Source organism: Pantherophis guttatus, chromosome 13, assembly GCF_059756535.1.
Source record: "Pantherophis guttatus breed Tessera chromosome 13, ASM5975653v1, whole genome shotgun sequence".
Lineage (NCBI taxonomy): Eukaryota > Metazoa > Chordata > Lepidosauria > Squamata > Colubridae > Pantherophis > Pantherophis guttatus.
The window spans coordinates 22,343,420-22,366,931 of record NC_142075.1 but is presented as its reverse complement, the minus strand read 5'-3'; the positions used below and the strand labels follow the sequence as shown (position 1 = coordinate 22,366,931).

Genomic DNA, 23,512 nt, shown 5'->3' with positions numbered 1-23,512 from the left:
GAATAGAATAGAATAGAATAGAATAGAATAGAATAGAATAGAATAGAATAGAATAGAATAGAAAATACGGAGTGGAGTGGAGTGGAGTGGAGTGGAGTGGAGTGGAGTGGAGTGGAGTGGAATGGAATGGAATAGAATAGAATAGAATAGAATAGAATAGAATAGAATAGAATAGAATAGAATAGAATAGAAAATACGGAGTGGAGTGGAGTGGAGTGGAATAGAATAGAATAGAATAGAATAGAATAGAATAGAATAGAATAGAATAGAATAGAATAGAATAGAATAGAATAGAAAATACGGAGTGGAGTGGAGTGGAGTGGAATGGAATGGAATGGAATGGAATAGAATAGAATAGAATAGAATAGAATAGAATAGAATAGAATAGAATAGAATAGAATAGAATAGAATAGAATAGAATAGAATAGGGGAGGGGAGGGGAGGGGAGGGGAGGGGAGGGGAGGGGAGAGGAGAGGAGAGAAGAGTTGACTTTATTTGGCCAAGTGTGATTAGACATACAGGGAATTTGTCTCCAGTGCAGAAGTTCTCAGTGTACATGCAAAGCAATAGAGTGATAATAATCATAATAACGATACCAATAAGAGTGAGAGAAGATGAGAAGGATAATAATAATAATACCACAGCCCCCAAACATGGATAACTATACCCTACTTAAGACATAAAACGCTACTGGGAATTCTTTACTCCGACTGAAAAGAAGGGCATGAAACAACAGAGGTCTTCAAAGAATTGCTCCCCATCAGGAGCATTTTGATAGCAATTTGTACAGAAAACCCACATTATTCATTCAACTCCAATTTTCTCCTCCGGGGCCGAAAGGAATTTTGTGTCTCTGGATAGCTTCTATATTTCAGCCATTTCCAAATCCACTTGTCGAGGCCCCCCTCGAGCCGCTTAACCTTCCCCAATGGCCGTGTCCTTGTCTCTTTCTCATCTTCCCAGCTGATGGTCACTGTTCAGCAGAACCACGTGGTCCTGGACCACCAAACAATGAAAAAAAAAAGGAGGGGCAAAGGGACAATCCATGACATATATCCCTCTGATGGCCATAGGTCAGGAGTAACGTCAACAACCTCTTCTACATGCGTCATTTTCTCTCTGGAAGAAACCCAGGAAGTTGGCTGGGATGTTTTAAGCCTTGGGTTAACTTGACCGGAGTGACACTGAACCCAACTATCTCCAGCGGCTGACCCCGTGTCCCAAAGAACAGGAAAGGAAGCATCATCCTACCCATAAATCCCAAGAAATCGTTGTCTCCTTGGTCTCTAAACAAATAAACCAGCCTTATCTGCTGGATGTGCCCGTTGAAGGCTCGGGCAAGGTTGAGATTGCAGAAGGTCGCCAGCCGGATCGAGGGCGAGGTCTCCACTATCTCACAGCCGTTCTTCTACAAGGCTGCAAACATCAGCCAAAAATCAAGAACTCTGAAGGATGTTTGGTTAGCGTTATGTGCCGTTCAAGGCAGTTTTTGTTCAGCCTCTGGAGCAACCCAAAACCTTGGCTGTGCTCTTTTCATGCGCTGCCTCCTCCTTCCCATAAAACCCTGCCAGAAGAAACTCCATTGCAGAAATCATTTAGTTTATTTTAGTTTAGTTTATTTGATTTGTATACCGCCCTACTCCCGAAGGACTCAGGGCGGTGAACAGCCAAGCAATAAAATACATAAATACAAAAATTTAAAAAACCAGTTAAAATCAAATTAAATCATTTTGGCCCAGACAAATTAAAACACCCCAATAATTTAAGAACAGATTAAAATTTACATATTAAAAGAGGGAGGAGATTAGGCCAAGCCTGATTTGGGGGGGGCAACAGTGAATATCCAGTGAAAAAATGAATTCTGCGTCCAGAAGCAGAATTTGCACGTTCACACTCGCAGAACAGTATGGATTTAAATACAAGTTTAAGGATTCAATTAATTACATATTGCTAGCAATAGTTATTACATTGCAGTTTTCGCCCCCTTTTGTTTATGCTGTTAATTTGTCCCCTTATTTTCTTCCTTTCTTCCTCCATCTTTCCATCTTTGCTCTCCTTCCTTCCTTTTTTCCTTCCTCCCTCCCTCCTCCATCTTCCTTCCTTCCTCCCTCCCTCCCACCTTCCTTCCTTCTCTCTACTTCCTTCCTTCTTTCCTTCCACCCTCCCCATCTTCCTTTTCTTTCCTTCCTTCTCTCTCCTTCCTTCCCTCCTCCCTCCCTCTATCTTCCTTCTTCCTTTCTTTTCCTTTCTTTTTTTCTTTTCTCCTTTTTTCCTTCCTTCCTTCCTCCTTCCCTTTCCTTTCCTTCTTTCCTTCCTTTCTTCCTTCTCTCTCCTTCCTCCCTCCCTCCCTCCTCCATCTTTTCTTCCTTCCTTCCTTCCTTCGCCTCCTTCCTTCCTTCCTCCCTCCCTCCTGCCCTCCTTCCTCCTCTCTATTTCCTTCCTTCTTTCCTTCCACCCTCCCATCTTTCTTTCCTTTCTTTCCTTCTTTCTCTCTCCTTCCTTCTTTCCTCCCTCCCTCTATCTCCCTTTCCTTTTCCTTCCTTCCTTCCTTCCTCTCCTTTCCTTCCTTTTTTCCTTCTTTCCTTCCTCCTTTCCCTTCCTTCCTTCCTTCCTTCCTTTCCTTTCCTTCTTTCCTTCCTTTCTTCCTTCTCTCTCCTTCCTTCCTTCCTTCCTTCCTTCCTTCCTTCCTTCCTTCCTTCCTTCCTCTCTCCCTCCCTCCCTCCTCCATCCTTCCTCCCTCCCTTCCTTCCTTCCCTCCTTCTTTTCTTAGGAAATAGATAATTACCGTGTAGCCCTGAAAAAGATGGCGGATGACATCCTGTCCTTGCGCCAACATATTTCCACGCTGGAGAGGGAAAACAGTGCCTTGAGACGCAACCTTGCCTTGCATGAAGACATAGGACGGGCTCTTCTCCAGGACATTGATCTGGATGTCATGACCAAGGCAGAAATAGTCGACAGAATATGTAAGAGAATTTCTGCCTTCCATTCAGTTGGGGGAAGGGCCTACTTCAAGGAAAGGAAGGAGAGCACCTTAGAAGTCTTCATTTTCATTGAAAACGTGCATCACATCCGTCCATCCAGGCCAAGGATTTCTCCCTGCCAAAGTTAACTTTGGATACATCAATGGCAAGATTGCCAGATGTCATCCTATGGCTTCCATCATTGGGTTGGGAGAAGAATTCTGACTACAGGAAGCCCTCAACGTACGGCCACGATTGAGCCCAACATTTCTGTCGTTAAGCGAGACATTTATTTAGTGAGCTTTGCCCCCTTTTACGACCTTCCTTGCCACAGTTGTTAAGTGAATCACTACAGCTGATAAGTTAGTAAACCCGGATGTTCAGTGAATCTGACTTCCCCCGTTGGATTTTGCTTGTGAGAAGGTCGCAAAATGGGATCACGTGACCCCCGGGGACCCAGCAACGGTCATAAATACGAACCAGTGGCCAAGCGTCTGAATTTGGATCACCTGATGATCATGGAGATGCTGCAAAGGTCGTAACGGTGAAACACGGTCATAAGTCACGTTTTTCAGTGCCGTTGTAACTTTGAACAGACACTAAACAAACTGTTGTAAGTCAAGGATTACCTGTACCTTCATTCATTAGAGTTTTGCCCTTTCTCTCTCTCTCTCTCTCTCTCTCTCTCTCTCTCTCTCTCTCTCTCTCTCTCCCTCCCTCCCTCCCTCCCTCCCTCCCTCCCTCCCTCCCTCCCTCCCTCCCTCTCTCTCTCTCTCTCTCTCTCTCTCTCTCTCTCTCTCTCTCAGTGGTACTTAAGAAAAAATTAACTTCCGGGGCTCGGGAGATGGCTCGGATGAAGGATCGGATACAAAGACTGCAAAATGAATTGATTCGGGTGAGCTTTCTCGCAATTCTCTTTTGCTACATCTTACATTGGCCTTCTTGACAGCTGGACAGGATCACTTTGTTGTTGCGGTTAGTTGTGAAGTTGTGTCCAACCTATCGCGACCCCATGGACAATGTTCCTCCAGGCCTTCCTGTCCTCTACCATCCCCCGGAGTCCATTTAAGCTCACGCCGACTGCTTCGGTGACTCCATCCAGCCACCTCATTCTCTGCTGTCCCTTTCTTCTCTTGCCCTCCATCGTTCCCAAAAGGACCACTAAGTCTTCATTTATTTATAATTTTTGTCCCAAATCCATGCTGCTGAATTAATTCTGACCCCTCACACTGATGAATTTCGCTCTTCTCGTTTTATTTTCCTTCCCCCCCAGAAAAATGACCGAGAAAAAGACTTGGTGATGTTACAAAGAGCCCACCAACAACAGCAGATGGTGCTTAGAAAATACCAAGCTAAGATCGCCAAGATGCAAAATCTTGAAGATGCGGTCAGGCAGCAAGAAAAGGTTAGGGTTACTATCTGAGACCTTCAGCAGGGTTCCTTAAGGAAGAGGGAATGGGCCTTTTTCCTGGACAGTTATACTCATCCATTTCCACAAAAAGGTAATCGAGAGGATGGAGAGGATGCTGGAAGGGAAGATGAAGGAACGAATCAAAGGAGCCTCATTTGGGGAGTTATCCAAAACGGCTGGTAAGTAAACCACAAGCAGGGGTGGGGCTGCTGGGGGTTCGCAGGGGTTCGGGAGAACCTCTAGCTAAGATTCTGTGCAGTTCGGAGAACCCCCAAATCCCACTCCTGGCTTGCCCCTTCCCTCCCCACCCCGCCCACCCCTCCCCACCCCTCCCAGGAGTCCCCATGCAGCCCGTTTTAGATGCAGGTAAGTGCAGGAGGCGTGAGGGTGAAAAACGGGCCTACCGTAAGTTTGGGAAATGAGCCCGTTTCCGACCTCTAGAGGGCCTCTGGAGCCTGGGGAGGTCGTTTTTGCCCTCCCGGAGACTCGAGGAAGGCCTCCGGAGGCCGGGGAGGGCAAAAATGTCCCCCCCCCACCATGGTGCAGGAGGCCAACTCGACCACGCCCACCCGGCAACCAGGCAGAGAACCCCTTGCTAAAATTTTTGAAGCCCACCCCTGACCACAAGTACAGCACATCTTCTGTTCTTCATTCCCAAGAGATTTGGCTGCCATCCTGAACGAAATTGCTGGGTAATAACCCATTTCTATTCCCAAGGGAAGAAGTGATTCTTGGTACTTACGAAGCTCTTTCCTTCTCCCTTTTTTGGTGTTGACCATCACATACCTTAACTGTTCTCAGGTGACAACTGGTCCAAAGACGTCTACTCCACCCTTTTGATGGAGAACATGAGGCTACGGGACGAACTGGGGAAATCAACTTTTCGTTCACCCATCATATTGCAGCAACAGGCCTTACCAGTAAGACCCCCTGACTCAATAGCCGTTTCTCTCTTTGCCTCCTTTCCTCTCTTCCCTTTACCTGTATCTATTTATGGGTATATCCATCCAGGGATGGGATTCAGCCGGTTCAGACTGGTTCAGTCTGGTTCACTGAACTGGTAGTTGCAAGGACTGGCTGGGCCCACCCACCTCACCCTTCCCAGGAGTCTCCACGTGGCCCATTTTGGATGCCAGGTAAGTGCAGTGCCCGCATGGAGGCTCTGGGAGGGCAAAAAACATGCCTCCCAGAAATTCCAGAAGTCCAGAAACAGGCCCATTTCCAGCCTCCGGAGGGCCTCCAGAGCCTGTGGGAGGCCGTTTTCACCCTTTCAGAGGCCCAAGGGAAGCCTCCAATTTTTTCTGCAGTTCTAATGATCCTCTGAAGTCTGTGTCTGTCTTATTGGGTTGCAGAACCAAACTAGACAGTTATGGAGCTGCAGATGACAGACTCAATAGTTCGTCCGTAGAACTGGATCAGCAGCTCTTTGGGTAGTTTGAGCTTCCTGAGTTGGCGCAGAAAGAACATTCTTTGTTGAGCTTTTTTGATGATGTCTTTGATGTTAGGTGTCCATTTTAAGTCTTGAGATAGGATAGAACCTAGAAACTTGGAAGGACTCTCCTGTTGATACTGTGTTGTCTAGTATTATAAGAGATGGTAGTATAGGACAGCAGTCACCAACTGGTAGTCCATGGACCACTGGTGGTCCGCGAGAAAATTTTGGTGGTGCGCAGAAACATTATTTGCATTTTTATATTGCACTAAATCAGGGGTCCTCAAACTACGGCCCCTGGGACAGATACGTGCAATGAATGCTTGCGTTGCTGCAGAGAGTCTCCCCCTTTGGGGTCTTTTTGTGCAGCTTGCAGGGGGTCAGAAATTCTGACTTGGGGTCTGCTTCCGCCTCCTCGTGTGGGGCTTTGGGCGAAGGCTGGAGGGAAGAGCCGCTGGTGGCAAAGAGACGGAGGGCCTCGTTCCAGTGGGACTGCATCATGGCCTGGAACTGGCTGACCATCTCAGCCCGCTGAGCCTCCAGATGCCGGTACTTGGCCTTGCACTCCCACAGGTCTTCCCTCTGCTTGGAAAGCCTATGTTCATAGTCCTCAGTGAGGTGCTTCTGCTGATCTTGGTCAGATCCAATTTGAACTGAGCCAGCTGTTTTACCAACTCTTTCTTGTGGTGGCTGATTAGCTCCAGCAGCTGCTTCCTGTTGGGGCCCTAAGGAGCCCAGGCAGGCAGGCGAGGAGTGACTGGCAGGAGAGGGATCAGTAGAGGCCGGCGAGGTGCCCCTCGATGTGAGTGACATCGAGTTGGCCACACCCACCCAGTCACATGACTACCTAGCCACACCCACCCAGCCGGTCATTAGGCAGATCATATTAGTGGTCCACGGGATTTAAAATTATGAATTTAGTGGTCCCTGAGGTCCAAAAGGTTGGTGACCCCTGGTATAGGAGGTTTATGAGTCTTTATTTGAATTTCTTGGCTTTCTCCTCCATCTGTGAGCCATAAACCCTTATTGATGTTTCCTTCCCCAGGATACATTTTCAACCAGCACAGAAAAGCTCTCCTTGGTTTCAAAGCTGGAGAAGGCTGAGGCTCGGATCCTTGCCTTGGAACACCAGGTAACTGTCCTCTCACTGGCATGAAATTTTGACATGATCCCTCCCCAAATGTTCCTCTGAAAGCAGAATCTGATCCAACCAGTGTTGGGATTCAGCCAGTTCGCACCAATTCGGGAGAACCGGTTGTTAACTTTCTAAGCAGTTTGGAGAACCGGTTGTGGGAGGAAATCTTATTTTGTTTTTTCCCACTTTACAGGGCTAATCCTGTAAGGAAGGCAGGAAGGAAACATTCTGGTGTTATTTCTAGCCTAATCTTTATTGCCCTGCTTACAGAAACTGCCTCTCTGGTTAACCCTGATTACATTGTAACAGCTAAGGTGAAGTGAGTGACGTTGAGTTGGTCAGGCTTAAAGTTGCCAAGGTTGGAGACCCCTGTGTTGAAGCATCTACTGTGTGTCATAATTAAGGCTTTAAGCCTGTAAGCATTTCTCTTCTTTGGCACAGCTAGTGGACTCTGCCAAAACCTGGGGGCGAGAGAAGCAGGACTACAACACTCGTCTCCTTGAAAATGACCTTGGATTTGACCGATCGCCATCCTCATACATACTTCATGATATTTATCCGAACGAGAAGGAAAGGAGAGAAGATGAAGAGGAGAAGAACAAAAACTCAGGGAAGGTCATACAAAAGTAGCCAGTTATGGAGCCGAATCTCCTTATAGGTCAGTCTTAATTCTTAGCCATAGTTGTAAACCGAGATTGTAGAGTTTTGGGTGGAGGTGGGAGTGTGAGGGCTGAAGGCCATATGGGTCCTTGTAAACCAGACTTCCAAAGATGGAAGAATCAGGGCAAAACTTGAACGAAGAACATGACCGGGTATACTTCTTTGAAAAACCAACTGTGGTGGTAGATGACAAGGATAGACACCAGTGATTAATCTCTGGGTTGACAAAGGTTGTTTTGTGGAGACGAATATCCCAAACCAACTTTGTTTGATATCTGATGTTTCTCTGAATCTCATTGCTCTTTATTTATTTATTTTTTTGGATGTTTTAAAAAAAATTAACCTCGTTGAAATGGACCACCTTTTGAATGAGGTGGTTCTATTAGTGGAACTATATTTTTAACCATTTCTCTCTCTCTCTCTCTCTTGACCCTCACAAAACAAAACGGGGGCTCCCAATTTCCCCACAGTTAATGTTTTCTCTTTTCTCTTCCATTGATTATGGAAAATTACCAGGGGTGGGATTCAGAAATTTTAGCAACCGGTTCTCTGCCCGGTTGCTGGGTGGGTGTAGACATGGTGGGTGTGGCCTACTTGGCCTCCTGCACCACAGGGATAGTGGGTGTTTTCGCCCTTCCCAGATTCCAGAGGCTTTCCTCGAGCCTCTGGGATGGCGAAAATGGCCTCCACCGGGCTCTGGAGGCCCTCCGGAGGCTGGAAATGGGCCTGTTTTCGGACTTCCGGTACTTCCAGTAGGCCTGTTTTTTGCCCTCCCAGAGCCTCCAGGCAGGCCCTGCACTTACCTCGCATCCAAAACGGGCTGCGTGGAGACTCCTGGGAGGAGTGGGGCGGGGTGGGCAGGGTCAGCCAGTCCTTGCAACAACCGGTTTGGCGAACCAGATTAAAATTAACATCCGGTTCATTCAAAACGGCTGAATCCCACCCTGAAAATTACCGTTCTTGCCAAATGCAATCAGTCTGAAGGGCTACCGTGCAGTGAGGTGGACTCTCCAAAGCCTTTCTGGGGGGGAAGAGCTGTAGGCCACGCTGGAATAGTTGCAATATTGCTATTCCTGAGAAGGAGAAAGAGGCTGAAATTTTCCTACCCTCAGAACTGGTTCGTTGAGATACAGCCAATCCTAGCTGTGTCTTGAACCTCAGCCAAGGAGTGGGAGTAATCTCAGTGGAAAGAAACTCCTTGCAAGGACCTTTTGTGCTGGTTTTAAGAGAGTCAGAATGTCCTCAGCTGAGCCTGCTTTCCTTACGTTGCCATGACGTGGGTCAAAGTCTGTCCACACCCATTGACCTAGGGTGTAACAGTGAATTGTGTTTCTGCCACCACTTCTTCCATCCTTCCTAGAAACCGCATTGATCCAACACAACAACTCAAGAGTCATTGGAGTCCACAGGCTTCAACTGAAGTCTGGGAGGAGACCTTGGAATTCTACCCGGTGCAGCAGAACAAAATATCTATTGCGAAATATATACAGTTATATACCTCTTTCCTGGAGAGACGAGCTGAATACAGACTTCTCTGTAAACTACCTTTACAGTGTTGGTGCCTGTTATGTAAATTTTGTACAGTATATAAAGCGTCTCCGCCTTTTGAGTTGGTCATGGTATGTGAGGATGTGCCGTGGGAGACAGGAGGAAGAGCTACTGGCCAGGCAGAAGTCAGATCAACTGGTTCTACTGCAGGAATATGACAGTGGGGAACATCTCCCTAGCTTCTTGGACCATAAAGGGGTGAGGGAAAGAGAGAGAAATATTTTCAGACTTGCAAGATTCTATTAATGTAAGCTTACAACCAAGCTGGAGCTTCTGGGAGTGACATGAGCTTATTTTTTCCTAGTTCTGTTCTCATTCATCTGCTTTCTTAGCCAACGGTGAAGTCAACGGCTCTATTTTGAAAAATGTCTCCGTAGCAGTCATATTTCACTGACATTATTATGATCTTAGTTTTTGGACTTGGTTACAGAACACTAAGTTTCAAAAACTTTATCGGAGCATAACAAAAATCCTGGCTGGAAACAAATTTTGGAGAAGGTCTGGCCATCTAATCATGGTTAAATGTCTATGGAGCTTCTCAGTCATCCAGGTCATGGTTGTCCCAAAGGTGCTTTTTCAAGAGGCAACTGGACTTTCTGGTTTTTCTTTGAAGATGTTTTGCTTCTCATGCAAGAAGCTTCTTCAGCTCTGAAGAAAGCACCTTTGGAGCTAACCATCGATTCCTCATTCATTATTTGCCATGTTGGCCTCAGTTTTGAGGGTGGGCCGTCTTTCAGGAAGTGAATAGTTTTCCTCATCTGCTAGAGCAGGGGTCAGCAACCTGTGGCTCTGGAGCCACATGTGGCTCTTTCAGCCCTCTGCTGAGGCTCCCTGTCACTCAAAATATGCGTCACAACCGCCAATGTGCGAAACCTGCTGGTACGCGATTTATTGAGCTTTTCAACCCCCAGTAGGCCAACCATGGATTAAATCCAAGAAAAGAAAAGTTTCAGAAGAAAACAGAATGTTTAATTCAACTATATATACTAGTTTTGTGGCTGCTCAAGAAATAGGCACAGGAAGGGTTTTGTGGCTCCCGGTGTTTTCTTTTCTGTGGGAAATGGGTCCAAATGGCTCTTTGAGTGTTTAAGGTTGCAGACCCCTGTGGTAGAGGCACCCAATGTGGCAGTTTGTCAAGAGACTCAAAATAAAAGAATTTTATTTCATTTAACACATAATTAACATATAATGACTCAGAAGGTTGCAATGGCCATGGCAGAGATATCATTGATAAAGGGCTAGAGAAATGGGCAGATAAGAGGTCAACCAAAAGATGTTGTCCTTGGCAACTCAATGCAGCCTCTGTCTTCAGAAGTAGCCTTCTGCCATTGCCCGAGAGGAGAAATCAAGAGTTGAGAGACCCTATAAATGTCATACCATCTTTGAAAACTTCCCAAAGGGATCTGGTTGGACATGATGGAAAACACAAAGATGGACGAGATGCAACATCGGTCCAGCTAGAAGGTACTTCGATCCAGTGAGAAGGAATCTTCTTAAATCTAATAACATTAAACCTAGTAGAGTGCTATGTGTACAGGAAGATCTGGGTAGGGAAATCTTCTTTGTTCTTATCTAAATTGTATTACATGAGTAAAAAAAAACCAAGAAAGCCAGAATATCCTGCTGCACCCCAACCTTGATTTGAGTTCAGTGTTTAGTAAACATCTGACATTGGGAACATCATTGGGCTGCGATCCCTAAGAGCCGAGCGGGCAACTCCATCCCTTCTCCAAGTGTTTTGAAAAGAGGCACCAGGTGCTTCTGGAAAATTTCACCCAGTTCACTGATGGGAATGATGAGGACGTAGCGTCAAATAGATTGGCTTGTCTGGAATCAGGATAAGGCCAAAAGTGGTACCAACTTCCACACCTCTCTTTATTTCAATCTTGAATTTTTCCAGCATCTGAAGGAGAAGGGGGTGGGGGTGGGGGGAATAAACCAGAGGAAGTCACAGAGGGCTGCCAAATCATGAGCCTCAAACTTCAAAACCTGTCTCTACATAGAAAAGATTGGCCACAGTGTCACCTGAGCTGTCTAAGCTTGGTTGTTTTCTTTTGAGGGTTTCATGACCCGTGGAGGAGGAGGAGGAGGAGGAGGAGGAGGAGGAGGAGGAGGAGGAGGAGGAGGAGGAGGAGGAGGAGGAGGAGGAGGAATGCTATGGGTGTTGTGGTCTGCCAGCAGCTTGCAGACCTGGCAGCGGAGTCGGACAGTGAGGAGGTTGGGGAGGACAATGGGCCAGTCCTGGAGTCAGGGGAAGACCGGGACGAGGAGTCTGTGTCGGAGGCAGAGATGGGGCCAGGGCCATCTGGGAGCGATGCGCGGACTCCGGAGCCTCCAGAGGCGGAGCAACAGGAGGAGCCTGTTCCTAGTGCACGCATGTGAAGAGTTGCCAGAAGGCAAGAGCAGCTGAAGCAAAAAGGACGACTCGGGAGTAAGGCCAGAAGATGATTGGCCACTCCCAATCTTTGTAGAAAAGCAACGTTGATTCCAGTGCTTCTTATCAGAGTTTCTTGAACTTTGTGGGGTTTTTGCCAAGAAAAGCCTTTGGCAGGTTGCCAAAGACATCAAAGGTTGGTGATAAGGCCTTAGGACTGGTTATCAAGAATTTTGTTTTGGACTAAGCTGAGAATGAATTAATTCTCAGCTGTTTTAATAAAATAAGTTTGTTGAGGACTGAATTGTGTTTGGTAATCACTACTTGGGCTTTGGTCCAGTGGGGTTCCCTCTGAGCTCAGTTATATTCTTCAAGACATTTTATGACCCAACTAGATAATATCATCAGTGCACTGATGATGTTACCTGGAAGATGTTACCTAGTTGGGTAATGAAACATCTGCAAGGACCCCACAGTTCCATCCTGAGCTGAAAATATTCTCTTCTGTCCTCACGTCACCCGATTTGGCCCTGACCTGCCAAGTCATGATTCTTATACAATCGTCTAAAATGCTAGCTGAGAACATATATGTGTAAGACAAAGGACCAGCCCACCCTCTCCGCATTTCTCCAGCCTGTCCTTCCATGATGAGTTGGGTGGCAGAACTGGACTTACATGGATCAAAAACAGCTGCATCTCCATCTCGGCAATTCTGCGGCCAAGACACTGACGTGGCCCAAAGCCAAAACTTAATCCTCTGAAATATTTGGGGTCCTCAGTCTTAATCCACCTTTCTGGGTTGAACTGCAGAGGTTTGGAGAAAAATCTGGAATCCCGAAACATTGCATAAAGTCCTACCTGGACTAATACCTGTGAAGAAAAGTTGGGACAGGGCGGGGGGAGTAAATGAGGATTTATGAGTTGTATCTAAACAAGATTAAAACTAGCATCAGCAAGAACGACTTCTGGCAACTTCTAGACGTCTTCATCCATCCTTGGGCCAGCATGCTATTCATGAGAACAAGGTTTATCTCACTGCCACAATAGATTAGGTGATGCTAGAAGACAATACAAGTCACCAGTGGGAAGATGGTCTCCAACCAATATATATCAGTAGTGAAATCCAAATTTTTTTACTACCAGTTCTGTGGGCGTGGCAGAGGAACGATATTGCAAAATCTCCATTCCCGCCCCACTCTGGGGCCAGCCAGAGGTGGTATTTACTGGTTCTCCAAACTGCTCAAATTTTCCGCTACCGGTTCTCCAGAACCTGTCAGAACCTGCTGGATTTCACCCCTGATAGATAGATGATAGATAGATAGATAGATAGATAGATAGATAGATAGATAGATAGATAGATAGATAGATGATAGATGATAGATGATAGATAGATAGATAGATAGATAGATAGATAGATAGATAGATGATAGATAGATAGATAGATAGATAGATAGATAGATAGATAGATAGATACATGTACTGTAAGTATGGAATAATCTGCTGTCGCTCGTTCAAATGTGGACTGCTCTTTGTGTGATCTCAAGGGAATGACCACCTTCACCAACTTCAGAACTTTGGAGAAAAGGCAGGGCTTGAAATTTGTTAAAAACGGTCATCCTCATTATCAGATTACCATACTTTTCAGAATATAAGGCACAAATTTCCACCACCACCACCCCACCAAAAGAGGGTGGAAATGTTGGTGTGTCTTATACACCAAATACAGCCATTTTTGGCCTCCAGAAACCTCGCCCCGCACGTCCCATTTTCGCCAAAAACAGGCCAGTTTTTTGGAAAAACTGGATGCGCAGAGGGTTTGGGAGGCCTGCAGAGTGTTCCCGGGGGCTGGGGAGGGCAAAAACCGGATGCGCAAAGGCCAAAAACTATTTTTTCTTGTTTTCCTCTTCTAAATCTTGGTGTGTCTTATACTCTGGTGCATCTTATAGTCCGAAAAATACGGTACTCACATTGGCAGGGATACGGTAATTTTGAAGGACAATCTCTTGGGTTGTGTATCTCTGCAACGTCACTGCAACTGGATGAAGTCTGGAGTGAAAGCAGAGGAAGAAGAAGAGAGACAGTTATGATCTTAAAATTATTTTTTCCAGCCCAAGGAATCTAAACATAGGATTCAACAACAATTCTAAACTACTAGACAACGTGTGACTCGTTGCGACATTTTTCCGAGACTTTTCCTTACCAAATTCCTCAATGTCCTCAACAATTCCTTCTAACACACTGGATTTTTTTTTTTTTTTAAACTCAGGAAGATATTCAGCTTCTTCAACGACTTCTTCAGCTTCACCCGCAATAATATACAGGCAAACAATCGATACAAAATTCAAGGTAAATCGCTTCAAACTCAATTGCAGGAAATAGGACTTCAGCAACAGAGTGGTCAACGCCTGGAATGCTCCACCTGATCCTCTAAACCCCCATAGCTTCAATCTCAAACTGTCTACCGTGGACCTCACCCCATTCCTAAGAGGTCCGTAAAGGGTACGTGCATAAGTGCACCAGCCTGCCTACCATCCCTGTCTTATTGTCCCCATTTATCTGTATTTACTTGCTTTGTTCATGTTTATGTTCATACCTATAATTGTTATCTTGTACATGTTTGACAAACAAACAAACAAACAAATAAATATTCAGAGATGAACCTGTCTTGAAAGTAGCCAGTGTTGAACTGTGTAGCACATTCAGACATCAGGAGTTGATCCCGCAAAAGAAATTTTGGGACATTTTGTACCTTAGTGTTTCTTTGATGGCTGCTTTGAGCAATGGGGTGGACTTCATCATCTTCGCAACATCTCCCTGGGAAGATGCTTTGGCTGCAGAGATTTCAGATCTCAGTTGCTCCTGAAGGTGCGGCGTGCGAGCGAGTTCGTACAGAGCCCACTGGAGGGTGATGGAAGTCTGGGTGAAAATACATAATATCGGACCATGGGTGCATCCTTAAGTGAGTTTTCTCAGCCACCCCTGCAAAAATGTGTGTGCTTCCTTTAAGTTCAGGGGTCTTCAACCTTGAGTTGAAGTCCACAAGTCTTAAAGCTGCCAAGTTTGAGGACCTCTGGAATAGAATCAAAGCAACCATTTGAAGGAGACCTCTGAAGAAACTGTCCAGATCTCTCCTTACCGTGTCCACCCCTCCTGCCATCATCTCGGTTATGCTGGCTTTGATGTCTTCTAGCGGCATCTTGTTCTGTATCAAAAGGCTGCAGAGAATACCTTGGTACTCTTTGGCACGCGTCTGGTTAAAACAGAGGTCTTGGTAGATGTTCTGTATACATTTATCGGCTGGTGAGATGGAGGCGTAGCGGTAGACATAACAAATAAATACAACACACTTTTATTGAAACAATAACATCTGCGTGGAAGCTTCCTTACCACGGGTGGAATTCACTTACTTTCTCTACCGGTTTGCAAATGTGCATGGGTGCACTGACTCGCTTTGTTCGCATGCGCCCGGCCTTCCATGCATGCGCTTTGCTGGCGAACGCACCTTACATGTGTGCACCCGGCCTCAAAAACATGCCTAAATAGGATGGCATAGAGCTGGGGCGGGTGGGCGGCCCCACTTGGTTGATGACACGGATGCCAAGATGTCAATACAGCAGCTCTACAGGCTATTGTCTATAATCGCATCAGAGACATCGGCCTCATTATAACAACTGCCTGACTAATAACCACATCGCTACTGGTTCAGGCGAACCGGTCTGAGCCGGCTGAATATCACCTCTGTTCCTCTGTTCTCACCAGACTAGCCACTTTTCTGTTCTGTCACTGGGTGAAGGTTGGAAGGGTGCAGGATCACACAACCGCCACACGGGCCCACTCACCATGCATGAAGATGATATCCCAAGCATTGACATGATCCTGCCAAAACTTGGAATTGATCCTGCGCAGAAATTCCGGTGGTATGTACAACATGGGTGCAGTGGAATTAAACATCAAGGTAATGGCATCGATGAACTTCTGTGCCTCAGGGTCAATGAAATCCTGAAGTAGTCCCAACCGGGTCCCATAGAGGACATTGCATACAGCTGTGGGAAGAGAGAGATGGATGAAGATGGAAGAAGATGGATGAAGATATCAAGACCAGGTCTCCCACAAGGACAGAGATCACCTTCTAATGAATTTGCTGTGCATCATATCTGTTGCTGTGGGGTCCTTGATGCTCTCTGAGCTGGGTTGTTTTCATACAGATGTTTCATTACCCAACTAGGTAACATCAATGGTGGGATTCAGCCGGTTCAGGCCAGTTCAGGAGAACCAATAGTTAAATTGCTGGGTGGCCCCTCCCCTCCCCTCCCCTTCCAGGAGTCCGCACATGCCCCATTTTGGTTCCCAGGTAAGTGCAGGGAGACCTACTAGGCACAAAATGGGGCCCAGAGGCTCAAGGAAAGCCTCCGGAGCCTGGGAAGGGTGAAAATGCCCCTCCCCCACCATGGTGCAGGAGGCTGAGTAGGCTACACCCACCCTGGCCACCCAGCAACAAAATACATGGTTGTCTAATTCTTGAGACTCCCCCTCCTCCCATCCCATCCCATCCCAACCCAACCCAACCCAACCCAACCCCTTCTCTTCCACTCACATTCCAAGGCGAACCGGAAAAGCTCGTGGGTCAGATCGGTTGTCCATTTGTCTTGCGGACTGCTTCCCACCTTCATCTCCATCCTCTTGACGAAATCTTCCCCGACTTCGTTCAGGAGAGGTATGAAGTTATCCGTGACTTTGAGGGACATGGCTTCCTTGTTCAGGACTAGGCGGTCCTGGCGCCAACTGTCTCCTTTCCTAGAAAGTTAAAAGTCATTCCAAGGTTGACTTAGTATTCCAATTTATTCCAATTTATTCCAATTCGGTCATAATGTCTCCAGTTTGTCAGCTCTGCCCCTTCAAGCTGGTGGAGAAGGGATCATCCTTAGGAGGGATGAAAATGGTCAGTGATATATATGGGGGTCGAGGAAGGGCTGGTATTTGTAAGGAGGAGATTTCCATTCTTATACAGGAGATCCTTGACTTAAAGCCATTCATTTAGTGACCGTTTGAAGTTACAATGGCACTGAAAAAGGTGACTTAAGACCAGTTTTCACTGGAGGTTTTTAAAGAAGAAACTAGACAGCCACTTCTCTGAAATAGTATAGGTCCTCCTGCTTGAGCAGGGGGCTGGACTAGAAGACCTCCAAGGTCCCTTCCAGCTTCTATTCTATTCTATTCTATTCTATTCTAGTCTAGTCTAGTCTAGTCTAGTCTAGTCTAGTCTAGTCTAGTCTAGTCTACCCTATTCTACCCTACCCTACCCTACCCTATTCTATTCTATTCTATTCTATTCTATCCTACCCTACCCTACCCTACCCTACCCTATTCTACCCTACCCTACCCTACCCTACCCTACTCTAGTCTAGTCTAGTCTAGTCTACCCTACCCTACCCTACCCTACCCTACACTATTCTACTCTACCCTACCCTATTCTATTCTATTCTATTCTATTCTATTCTATTCTATTCTATTCTATTCTATTCTATAATCAAGACAGCTCATCGATAGCAAAAAAAGAAATTCTAAAGAAATTCTAAAGCAAGTTGAAGAAGAAATGGAGAAATAACATCCTTTCCCCTCTCCCTATGACCAAATCACCCTCAGGATCAAGCAAGCTTCCAATTTCTCTCTGAAGGATCTCCAGCCCCAACCCTTGGTTCTGGTGTGGGGTCCAGTCAGTGTCTTGGTGGCCATTGCCTCCTCAGAAGACCCATGGGCCAGTCCCCCCTACATCTCGTGGGGTTCTTACTTCAAGAGAACCCCACAAGGCTTGTTACGGAATTCCCGATAGGCGATCCAAGGCGGTACCGTAAATCTCTCCGGGTACAAGCCTTCCGATCTGAAGAGGATGGCAGCGTCCTCGGGATCAATAATGTTGATGCTCTCGTAGCTGCCCAGTTTCTCCCTGTGAAGACATATCGGCACCTCATTTTAGGCATTAAAGGCTGGATGGTGTCTGTCACAGGTTTAAGGTTATTGAAACTGAAATCTTTTTTTTTTTTAAATAAAGTTTATTTCCATTTTTTTTTTAAAAAAAAACCAATTCTTTACATATATACATACAAAGTATGTCAAGTTTTAAATACTGCATTCCATTCAAATTCAATTCAATTCAAACCTTTATTGTTAGAGTACCAACACCAGTGGTGGGTTGCTCCCGGTTCGCACCGGTTCTTGAGAGCCGGTAGCGGTGACGATATGACGTCACCGAACCGGTTCTCTGTCTTCGGGAGCTGGGCCCTCCCACCCGCCCCGGCGTTATGCCAACCTTATATTTCTTCTTTTTTTCGCCCAGCTGAGAGGTGCGGCAGAGCGGATTGCCACACCTCAGCTGGGCAGATTCGCGACGCGCTTGCGCAAAACACAAATTTGGTGCGCAGGCAAGCAATGGGAGCATGCGCACCGAGATCACGCGCAAAGTGCGTGACCGAAGAGGCAATCGTGCACAAAGCGCGCGCACAAAGAGAACCGGTAGTAAAGCCAGTTAGAACCCATCCCTGACCAAGACGTGTACTATGAGATTGGCTGAGCCTCCCTTCATGCAACCCCCTCCTTCCCCCAACACAATACAACTCACAGTGAAAGACAAAAATCTGGCCCAGTGAATCCTGCTAACAAACACCCAATCCTATTGCCCCATGGGAACGTACTGCATATCGTGCCCCGCAAGTCAATCGTACAATATTGTTGTAAAGCAGTGTTTCTCAACCTTGGAAGCTTGAAGATGGGTGGACTTCAACTCCCAGAATCCCCCAGCCAGCAGCGCTGGCTGGGGGATTCTGGGAGTTGAAGTCCACCCATCTTCAAGCTCCCAAGGTTGAGAAACACTTGTTGTAGAGTTACTTTTCATTCAGGAGTCTGACAGCCCACGGATAAAAACTGTCCTTCAGCCTGTTTATGTGGCAGGCTGTCCTTCTGTATCTCCTTCCCGATGATAGGAGTGTAAAAAGGGCTGACCAGGATGAGAGTCGTCCTTGAGGATTTTCCTCACTCTTCTAAGGCAGCGAGTCCTAGCGACCTCATCTAACGGTATCGGGGGGGGGGGGCAGCCCCTGATGTTTTGTACCACCCTCTGTAGCATTTTTCTATCCGTTGCTGTCAAGCCAGCATCCCACACCGTAATGCATTTCCCATTGCAATGGCCTCTCATGAAGACTTAACAGGGGGAAATCCATAAAAGAGAATATGTGTAGCTCCAGATTGACCTCGGTGCTTTGAGCTTGTGGTGGTTTTCTTGCAAAAAAAAAAAAACATTTCATTACCAAACTAGGGCAGGTCAGATGAAGTTACCTACTTAGCTTGGGTAATAAAACATCTGCCAGAATTGACACCAGAAATATATTTTGTATATAGTTAAAAACACTGCGCATCCGATATTAATGGAAATGTAAATATATATATGTTTATAAATTCAATAAAATTTCTTTAAAAAAAAAAGAAACATCTATATATATAGATAGATATAGGTATAGAAATAAAATTATTCTTATTCTTTTTTTTTTATTGAAAAGTTTTACAAAAAGAAAATACAAAAAAAATTTTCCCCCTGTTCCTCCCACCCTTTCCCCCCCTTCATTCCCCCCTCCCCCCCCCAACTTCCCAGAGCAAAATACAAGGTATTTCATTTAATCAAACATAAACTAGATTAATCTACTTATCTTCAAAGTTCTACCTCCCCCACTGAAACCTTAACTCCACTACAGATAACCAATACTATATTATATTAGTATATTAGTATATTAGTATATTAGTATATTAGTATATTAGTATATTAGTATATTAGTATATTAGTATGTTAGTATATTATATTAGTATTATACTTCTAATACTAACATTCATTCATAAGCTATTTGATATTTTCTTGTCTGATACTTATTTTGAATATAATCAATCCATCTTCTCCATTCCGATACGTATCTTTCTTGCGTGTGGTCCTTCAAGTACGCCAAGATTTTTGCCATCTCTGCTAGGTTTGTTACTTTTATCCACTCTTCAATAGTAGGCAAAGAGTCCTTCTTCCAATATTGCGCTACCAGCAGCCTAGCTGCTGATATTAAGTTCAAAATCAATTTAGAAAATTATTCTTATTCTTATTCTTATCTGCCAGAAAACCACCAAATTCAGAGAGGACCCTCACATTAACAGAGGAATGTTTGAAGCAAACCAGAGGCAGGGAGAGAAAAAGAGAAGAATTATTGCAATCCTTCAAGGGGGAAACCAGCCAGGAAAAAAAAATATATATATATATATATATATATATATATATATATATATATATATATATATATATATATATTGGAAAAAGTTTGGGAAAGAGAGCAGAATCTCACCAGGTCTAAGCGACCTCCCCGGCTTACCTATAAATAGGACCAAAGGTCTGAAATTTGTCCACCATAATGTTGTGAAGGTTATGGAAACCGTCATCCTTCCAGAATTGATAGAGATTAAAGATCGAGCTGGTTTTCCAATTTCCTGGCAAATCGCTGAAGGGCTTCAGTGGGTTCTCCTGGGCTGGAGCTCTGGAAGTCGTGTGAAGTTGGAGAATGCCAGGCTTGGATGCATCTTCAGGGCAAAACAGGGACCGCAAAGAATTGGAGATGCCCAAAGCAGGAAGGAAGGGATGGAGCCTGAGCAGCATTTTTTTTTTCCACACCAAAGGAAGGGAAAAAAATAAAATGGGGGGGGGGAGTTGAAAAAAAAAGGAGGGAAGGGAGTCAGAAACCAGCACCGGAGGCCAAAATCCTTGAAAATGCTAGGAGACCTCCAAAACTGTAAGTTTTATAGCTCGGGAATGGCCTGTTCAAGGATGAACTTTGTCCAATCAAAGTTCGCTCTGAAATCCTTCCCATCGCATTTTTCATAAACACAATTAGTGTGTGTGTGTGTGCGCGCGCACACAAATGCTGAGATCACAAGGAGACTTGTTGCCTTTAAAGCCGTTTCTCCACACTCGGTATGATAAGGTGTTATTTTCCTCCAATGCAAAAAAACTTTCCATTTTCAACCGTCCAAATAAATAAGTAAGGCTTCAAAAATTTTAGCGAGGGGTTCTCTGCCTGGTTGTTGGGTGGGTGTGGCCTAGTTGGCCTCCTGCACCATGGTGGGGAGGGCTTTTTGCCCTCCCCGGGCTCCAGAGGCTTTCCTCAAGCCTCTGGGAGGGCGAAAACGGCCTCCCCAGGCTCCGGAGGATCTCTGGAGGTAGGGCCATTTTTTGCCCTCCCTGAGCCTCTGTGCACATCCTGCATTTACCTGCATCCAAAACAGGCCGCGTGGGGACTCCTGGGAGGGGCAGGGGTGGGTGGGCGGGGCCAGCCAGGAGTGAGATTTGTGGGTTCTCCGAATTGCACAGAATCTTAGCTAGAGGTTCTCCCGAACCCCTGCGAACCCCCAGCAGCCCAGCCCTGAGTAACGCTCTGAGGCAAGCTTAAACTAGTAAAGAGTTGATAAATGTTTGTTCCTTTCCAAAAGAGCTCTGTGATAAACGACGAAATCTCGCAGGTTACATTTAGAGCTGGCCTTTATTGCAGAATATTAGCTCCGGGGATGCCCAGCAAGACCAAATTTCTCCTTGGTGCAAAATCAAGCAACGTTGATTGCCTCTGTCCAATCCCTACTTGAATGACTCCATTGGAGCAAGATCACCGTGGGAAACATCTTCTGAACTGTTCTGAGTCAATCAGCAATGCCCCCTTTTCCTACAATTCCCACCCATCTCAATCAGCCTGGAACTTTTGGTCAAGCGTGGTCAGCATAGCAGTTGTTTAGCATAGCAGTTGTTCAGACTGCTTAAGACAACAGCTATGAGGTCCTTTGAGGTCCCTGGTCAAATAGATAGATGATAGATAGATAGATAGATAGATAGATAGATAGATAGATAGATAGATAGATGTGGGTGGATAGATAGATAGATAGATAGATAGATAGATAGATAGATAGATGATAGATAGATAGATAGATAGATAGATAGATAGATAGATAGATAGATAGGGGGTGGGTGGATGGATGGATGGATAGATAGATAGATAGATAGATAGATAGATAGATAGATAGAGGTGGGTAGATAGATAGATAGATAGATAGATAGATAGATAGATAGGGGTGGGTGGGTGGGTGGATGGATGGATAGATAGATAGATAGATAGATAGATAGATAGATAGATAGATGAAAGAGATAGAGATGGATGGATGGATGGATGGATAGATGATAGAGATATTATCATCTCTCTATGATAAGAAAGAGAGATATATAGATGAGAGATGGATGGATGGATGGATGGGGGTGTGTGGGTGGGTGGATAGATGATAGATAGATAGATAGATAGATAGATAGATAGATAGATAGATAGATAGATAGAAGAGATAGAGATGGATGGATGGATGAATAGATGATAGAGAGATGATAGAGAGAGAGATGATATAGATGAGAGAGAGATGGATGGATGGAGAGAGAGAGAAAGGCAGGCAAGTAGGTAGATAGAGGAGAGGGGGGAGGGGGAGAGAAAAGAATGGATGGATGGATGGATGGATGGGCATGGGTGGGTGGGTGGATAGATAGATAGATAGATAGATAGATAGATAGATAGATAGATAGATGATAGATAGATAAAAGAGATGGAGATGGATAGATGAATGGATAGATGAGAGAGAGATGGGAGAGAGAGAGATGATATAGATGAGAGAGAGAGAAGATGGATGTATGGATGGAGAGAGAGAGAGAGAGAGAGGCAGGCAGATAGAGGAGCGAGAGAGGGAGTGGAGAGAGAGAGAGAGAGAGAGAGAGAGAGATGATAAGAATTGCTTGAAAAATATTAGAGACAGTGCAGAGCAGAAAATGAGAGATTACAGTTTTGGAAAACAAAGTACATACTGAGAAATGTGTGTACATATGGCAACCTGCAAGATAGTGGATTTTATTAATATTGGGTTTGTACGCAGCTTGTCATGAGGACAGTCAGGAACTGATGTGTGACCAATCCTTAACTGGATTATGAATCCACCAGGTACGCATCGCAATTTCATTTTTCTATGCTTGTTATCCCAGCAGAGGAATATTCAGCTGGAATGCCTAGCTTTGAAAATGGTATCTCCCAGTTGCATCTTCTGGACCAAACAAGCTAAATCCTATTATCCAACACATACCTTGGATACGTTTTCTCATTGCCGTCAAAACTGCCACCGAGGAAGAAAAATTGTGTTCTGTTGTGTTCTCTTAGCACTCAAAAATTGCCGGCCAGACAAACGACAACAACACAGAAATGAGAGGGAGTATTGGGGTGGGGTGGGAGGAATGGTTAAAAAAATGAGATTAAAGGATTGGGTTCTTGCCAAAAAGCAAGAGCAGGAATATAAGAAAAGGTGAAGGGCACTGAGTACTTTGCAATTAGAATTTCAAACAGGCCAACATCTGTGCGTTAAAGTCCCCAAAATCTTTGTACTTGCATTCCAAAACTGAGTTAATTTCTTTTGCTGCCTTCAAACACTACTCCAACTCTGTCTCTATTCCATAAGGGCAGGAGAGTCCGTGTTTTTCAGACCAGTTCTTCTTATTTCTGGTCAATATTCTCCACTTTTTGAAACGAGAAAACGGAAATGTTTTCTTTCTTTGAAGTTTGAATAGAATAGAATAGAATAGAATAGAATAGAATAGAATAGAATAGAATAGAATAGAATAGAATAGAATAGAATAGAATAGAATAGAATGAGTTAATTCTCAGCTGTTCTAATAAAGTCTGTTTGTTTTCGAACTGTTTGTATTTAATACTAACTACTTGGGCCTGGCTCACAACAGGTAGAATGCCCAACAAAAAATATCTCTGGTTTCAAGTCTATATGTTGCTTTGTCATTTTTTTCCCAACCAAGTATGTATTTTCGTCCAATATTTTTTAACTATTTTCATTCTGAAGAAAGCGATGCCATGAGCAACGTCAGCTGAGAGCCTTTATGACTCAA

The 23,512-nt window shown here is 45.0% G+C and overlaps 2 protein-coding genes across 2 annotated transcripts in view; one reads left to right on the top strand and one right to left on the bottom strand.

The window, feature by feature from the left end:
* The window catches only part of CCDC33 (coiled-coil domain containing 33), a 101,083-nt gene extending 91,938 nt beyond the window's left edge, over nucleotides 1-9,145 (top strand). The window contains exons 17-24 of the mRNA XM_087878108.1: nucleotides 2,771-2,966; nucleotides 3,770-3,858; nucleotides 4,237-4,368; nucleotides 4,466-4,553; nucleotides 5,176-5,294; nucleotides 6,852-6,938; nucleotides 7,383-7,599; nucleotides 8,962-9,145. Coding sequence (XP_087734234.1) covers nucleotides 2,771-2,966; nucleotides 3,770-3,858; nucleotides 4,237-4,368; nucleotides 4,466-4,553; nucleotides 5,176-5,294; nucleotides 6,852-6,938; nucleotides 7,383-7,571 — 900 coding nt within the window. The 3' untranslated portion in view covers nucleotides 7,572-7,599; nucleotides 8,962-9,145. The remainder of the gene's footprint in view (nucleotides 1-2,770; nucleotides 2,967-3,769; nucleotides 3,859-4,236; nucleotides 4,369-4,465; nucleotides 4,554-5,175; nucleotides 5,295-6,851; nucleotides 6,939-7,382; nucleotides 7,600-8,961) is intronic.
* A 1,146-nt stretch (nucleotides 9,146-10,291) lies between these two features.
* On the bottom strand, nucleotides 10,292-20,335 carry CYP11A1 (cytochrome P450 family 11 subfamily A member 1). The gene is made up of 9 exons (XM_087878107.1): nucleotides 19,920-20,335; nucleotides 17,312-17,467; nucleotides 16,118-16,317; nucleotides 15,363-15,566; nucleotides 14,660-14,820; nucleotides 14,273-14,439; nucleotides 13,491-13,569; nucleotides 12,199-12,393; nucleotides 10,292-11,052 (listed from the first exon to the last, which is right to left on the bottom strand). Exons 1-9 carry the CDS (start codon nucleotides 20,198-20,200, stop codon nucleotides 10,930-10,932), a joined length of 1,566 nt encoding a protein of 521 aa, XP_087734233.1. The 5' UTR covers nucleotides 20,201-20,335; the 3' UTR covers nucleotides 10,292-10,929.
* Between the last annotated feature and the right edge of the window lie 3,177 nt (nucleotides 20,336-23,512).

Excerpts from the sequence above, each read along its gene's own strand:
- CYP11A1 (XM_087878107.1), bottom strand. The coding sequence starts at position 20,200 with ATGCTGCTCAGGCTCCATCCCTTCCTTCCTGCTTTGGGCATCTCCAAT. Across the intron at positions 15,567-16,117 it reads TTTCCGGTTCGCCTTGGAAT|CTGTATGCAATGTCCTCTAT; the intron begins GTGAGTGGAAGA and ends CTCTTCCCACAG. Across the intron at positions 12,394-13,490 it reads ATTACCGTATCCCTGCCAAT|GTATTAGTCCAGGTAGGACT; the intron begins GTGAGTACCGTA and ends TTTTCTTCACAG.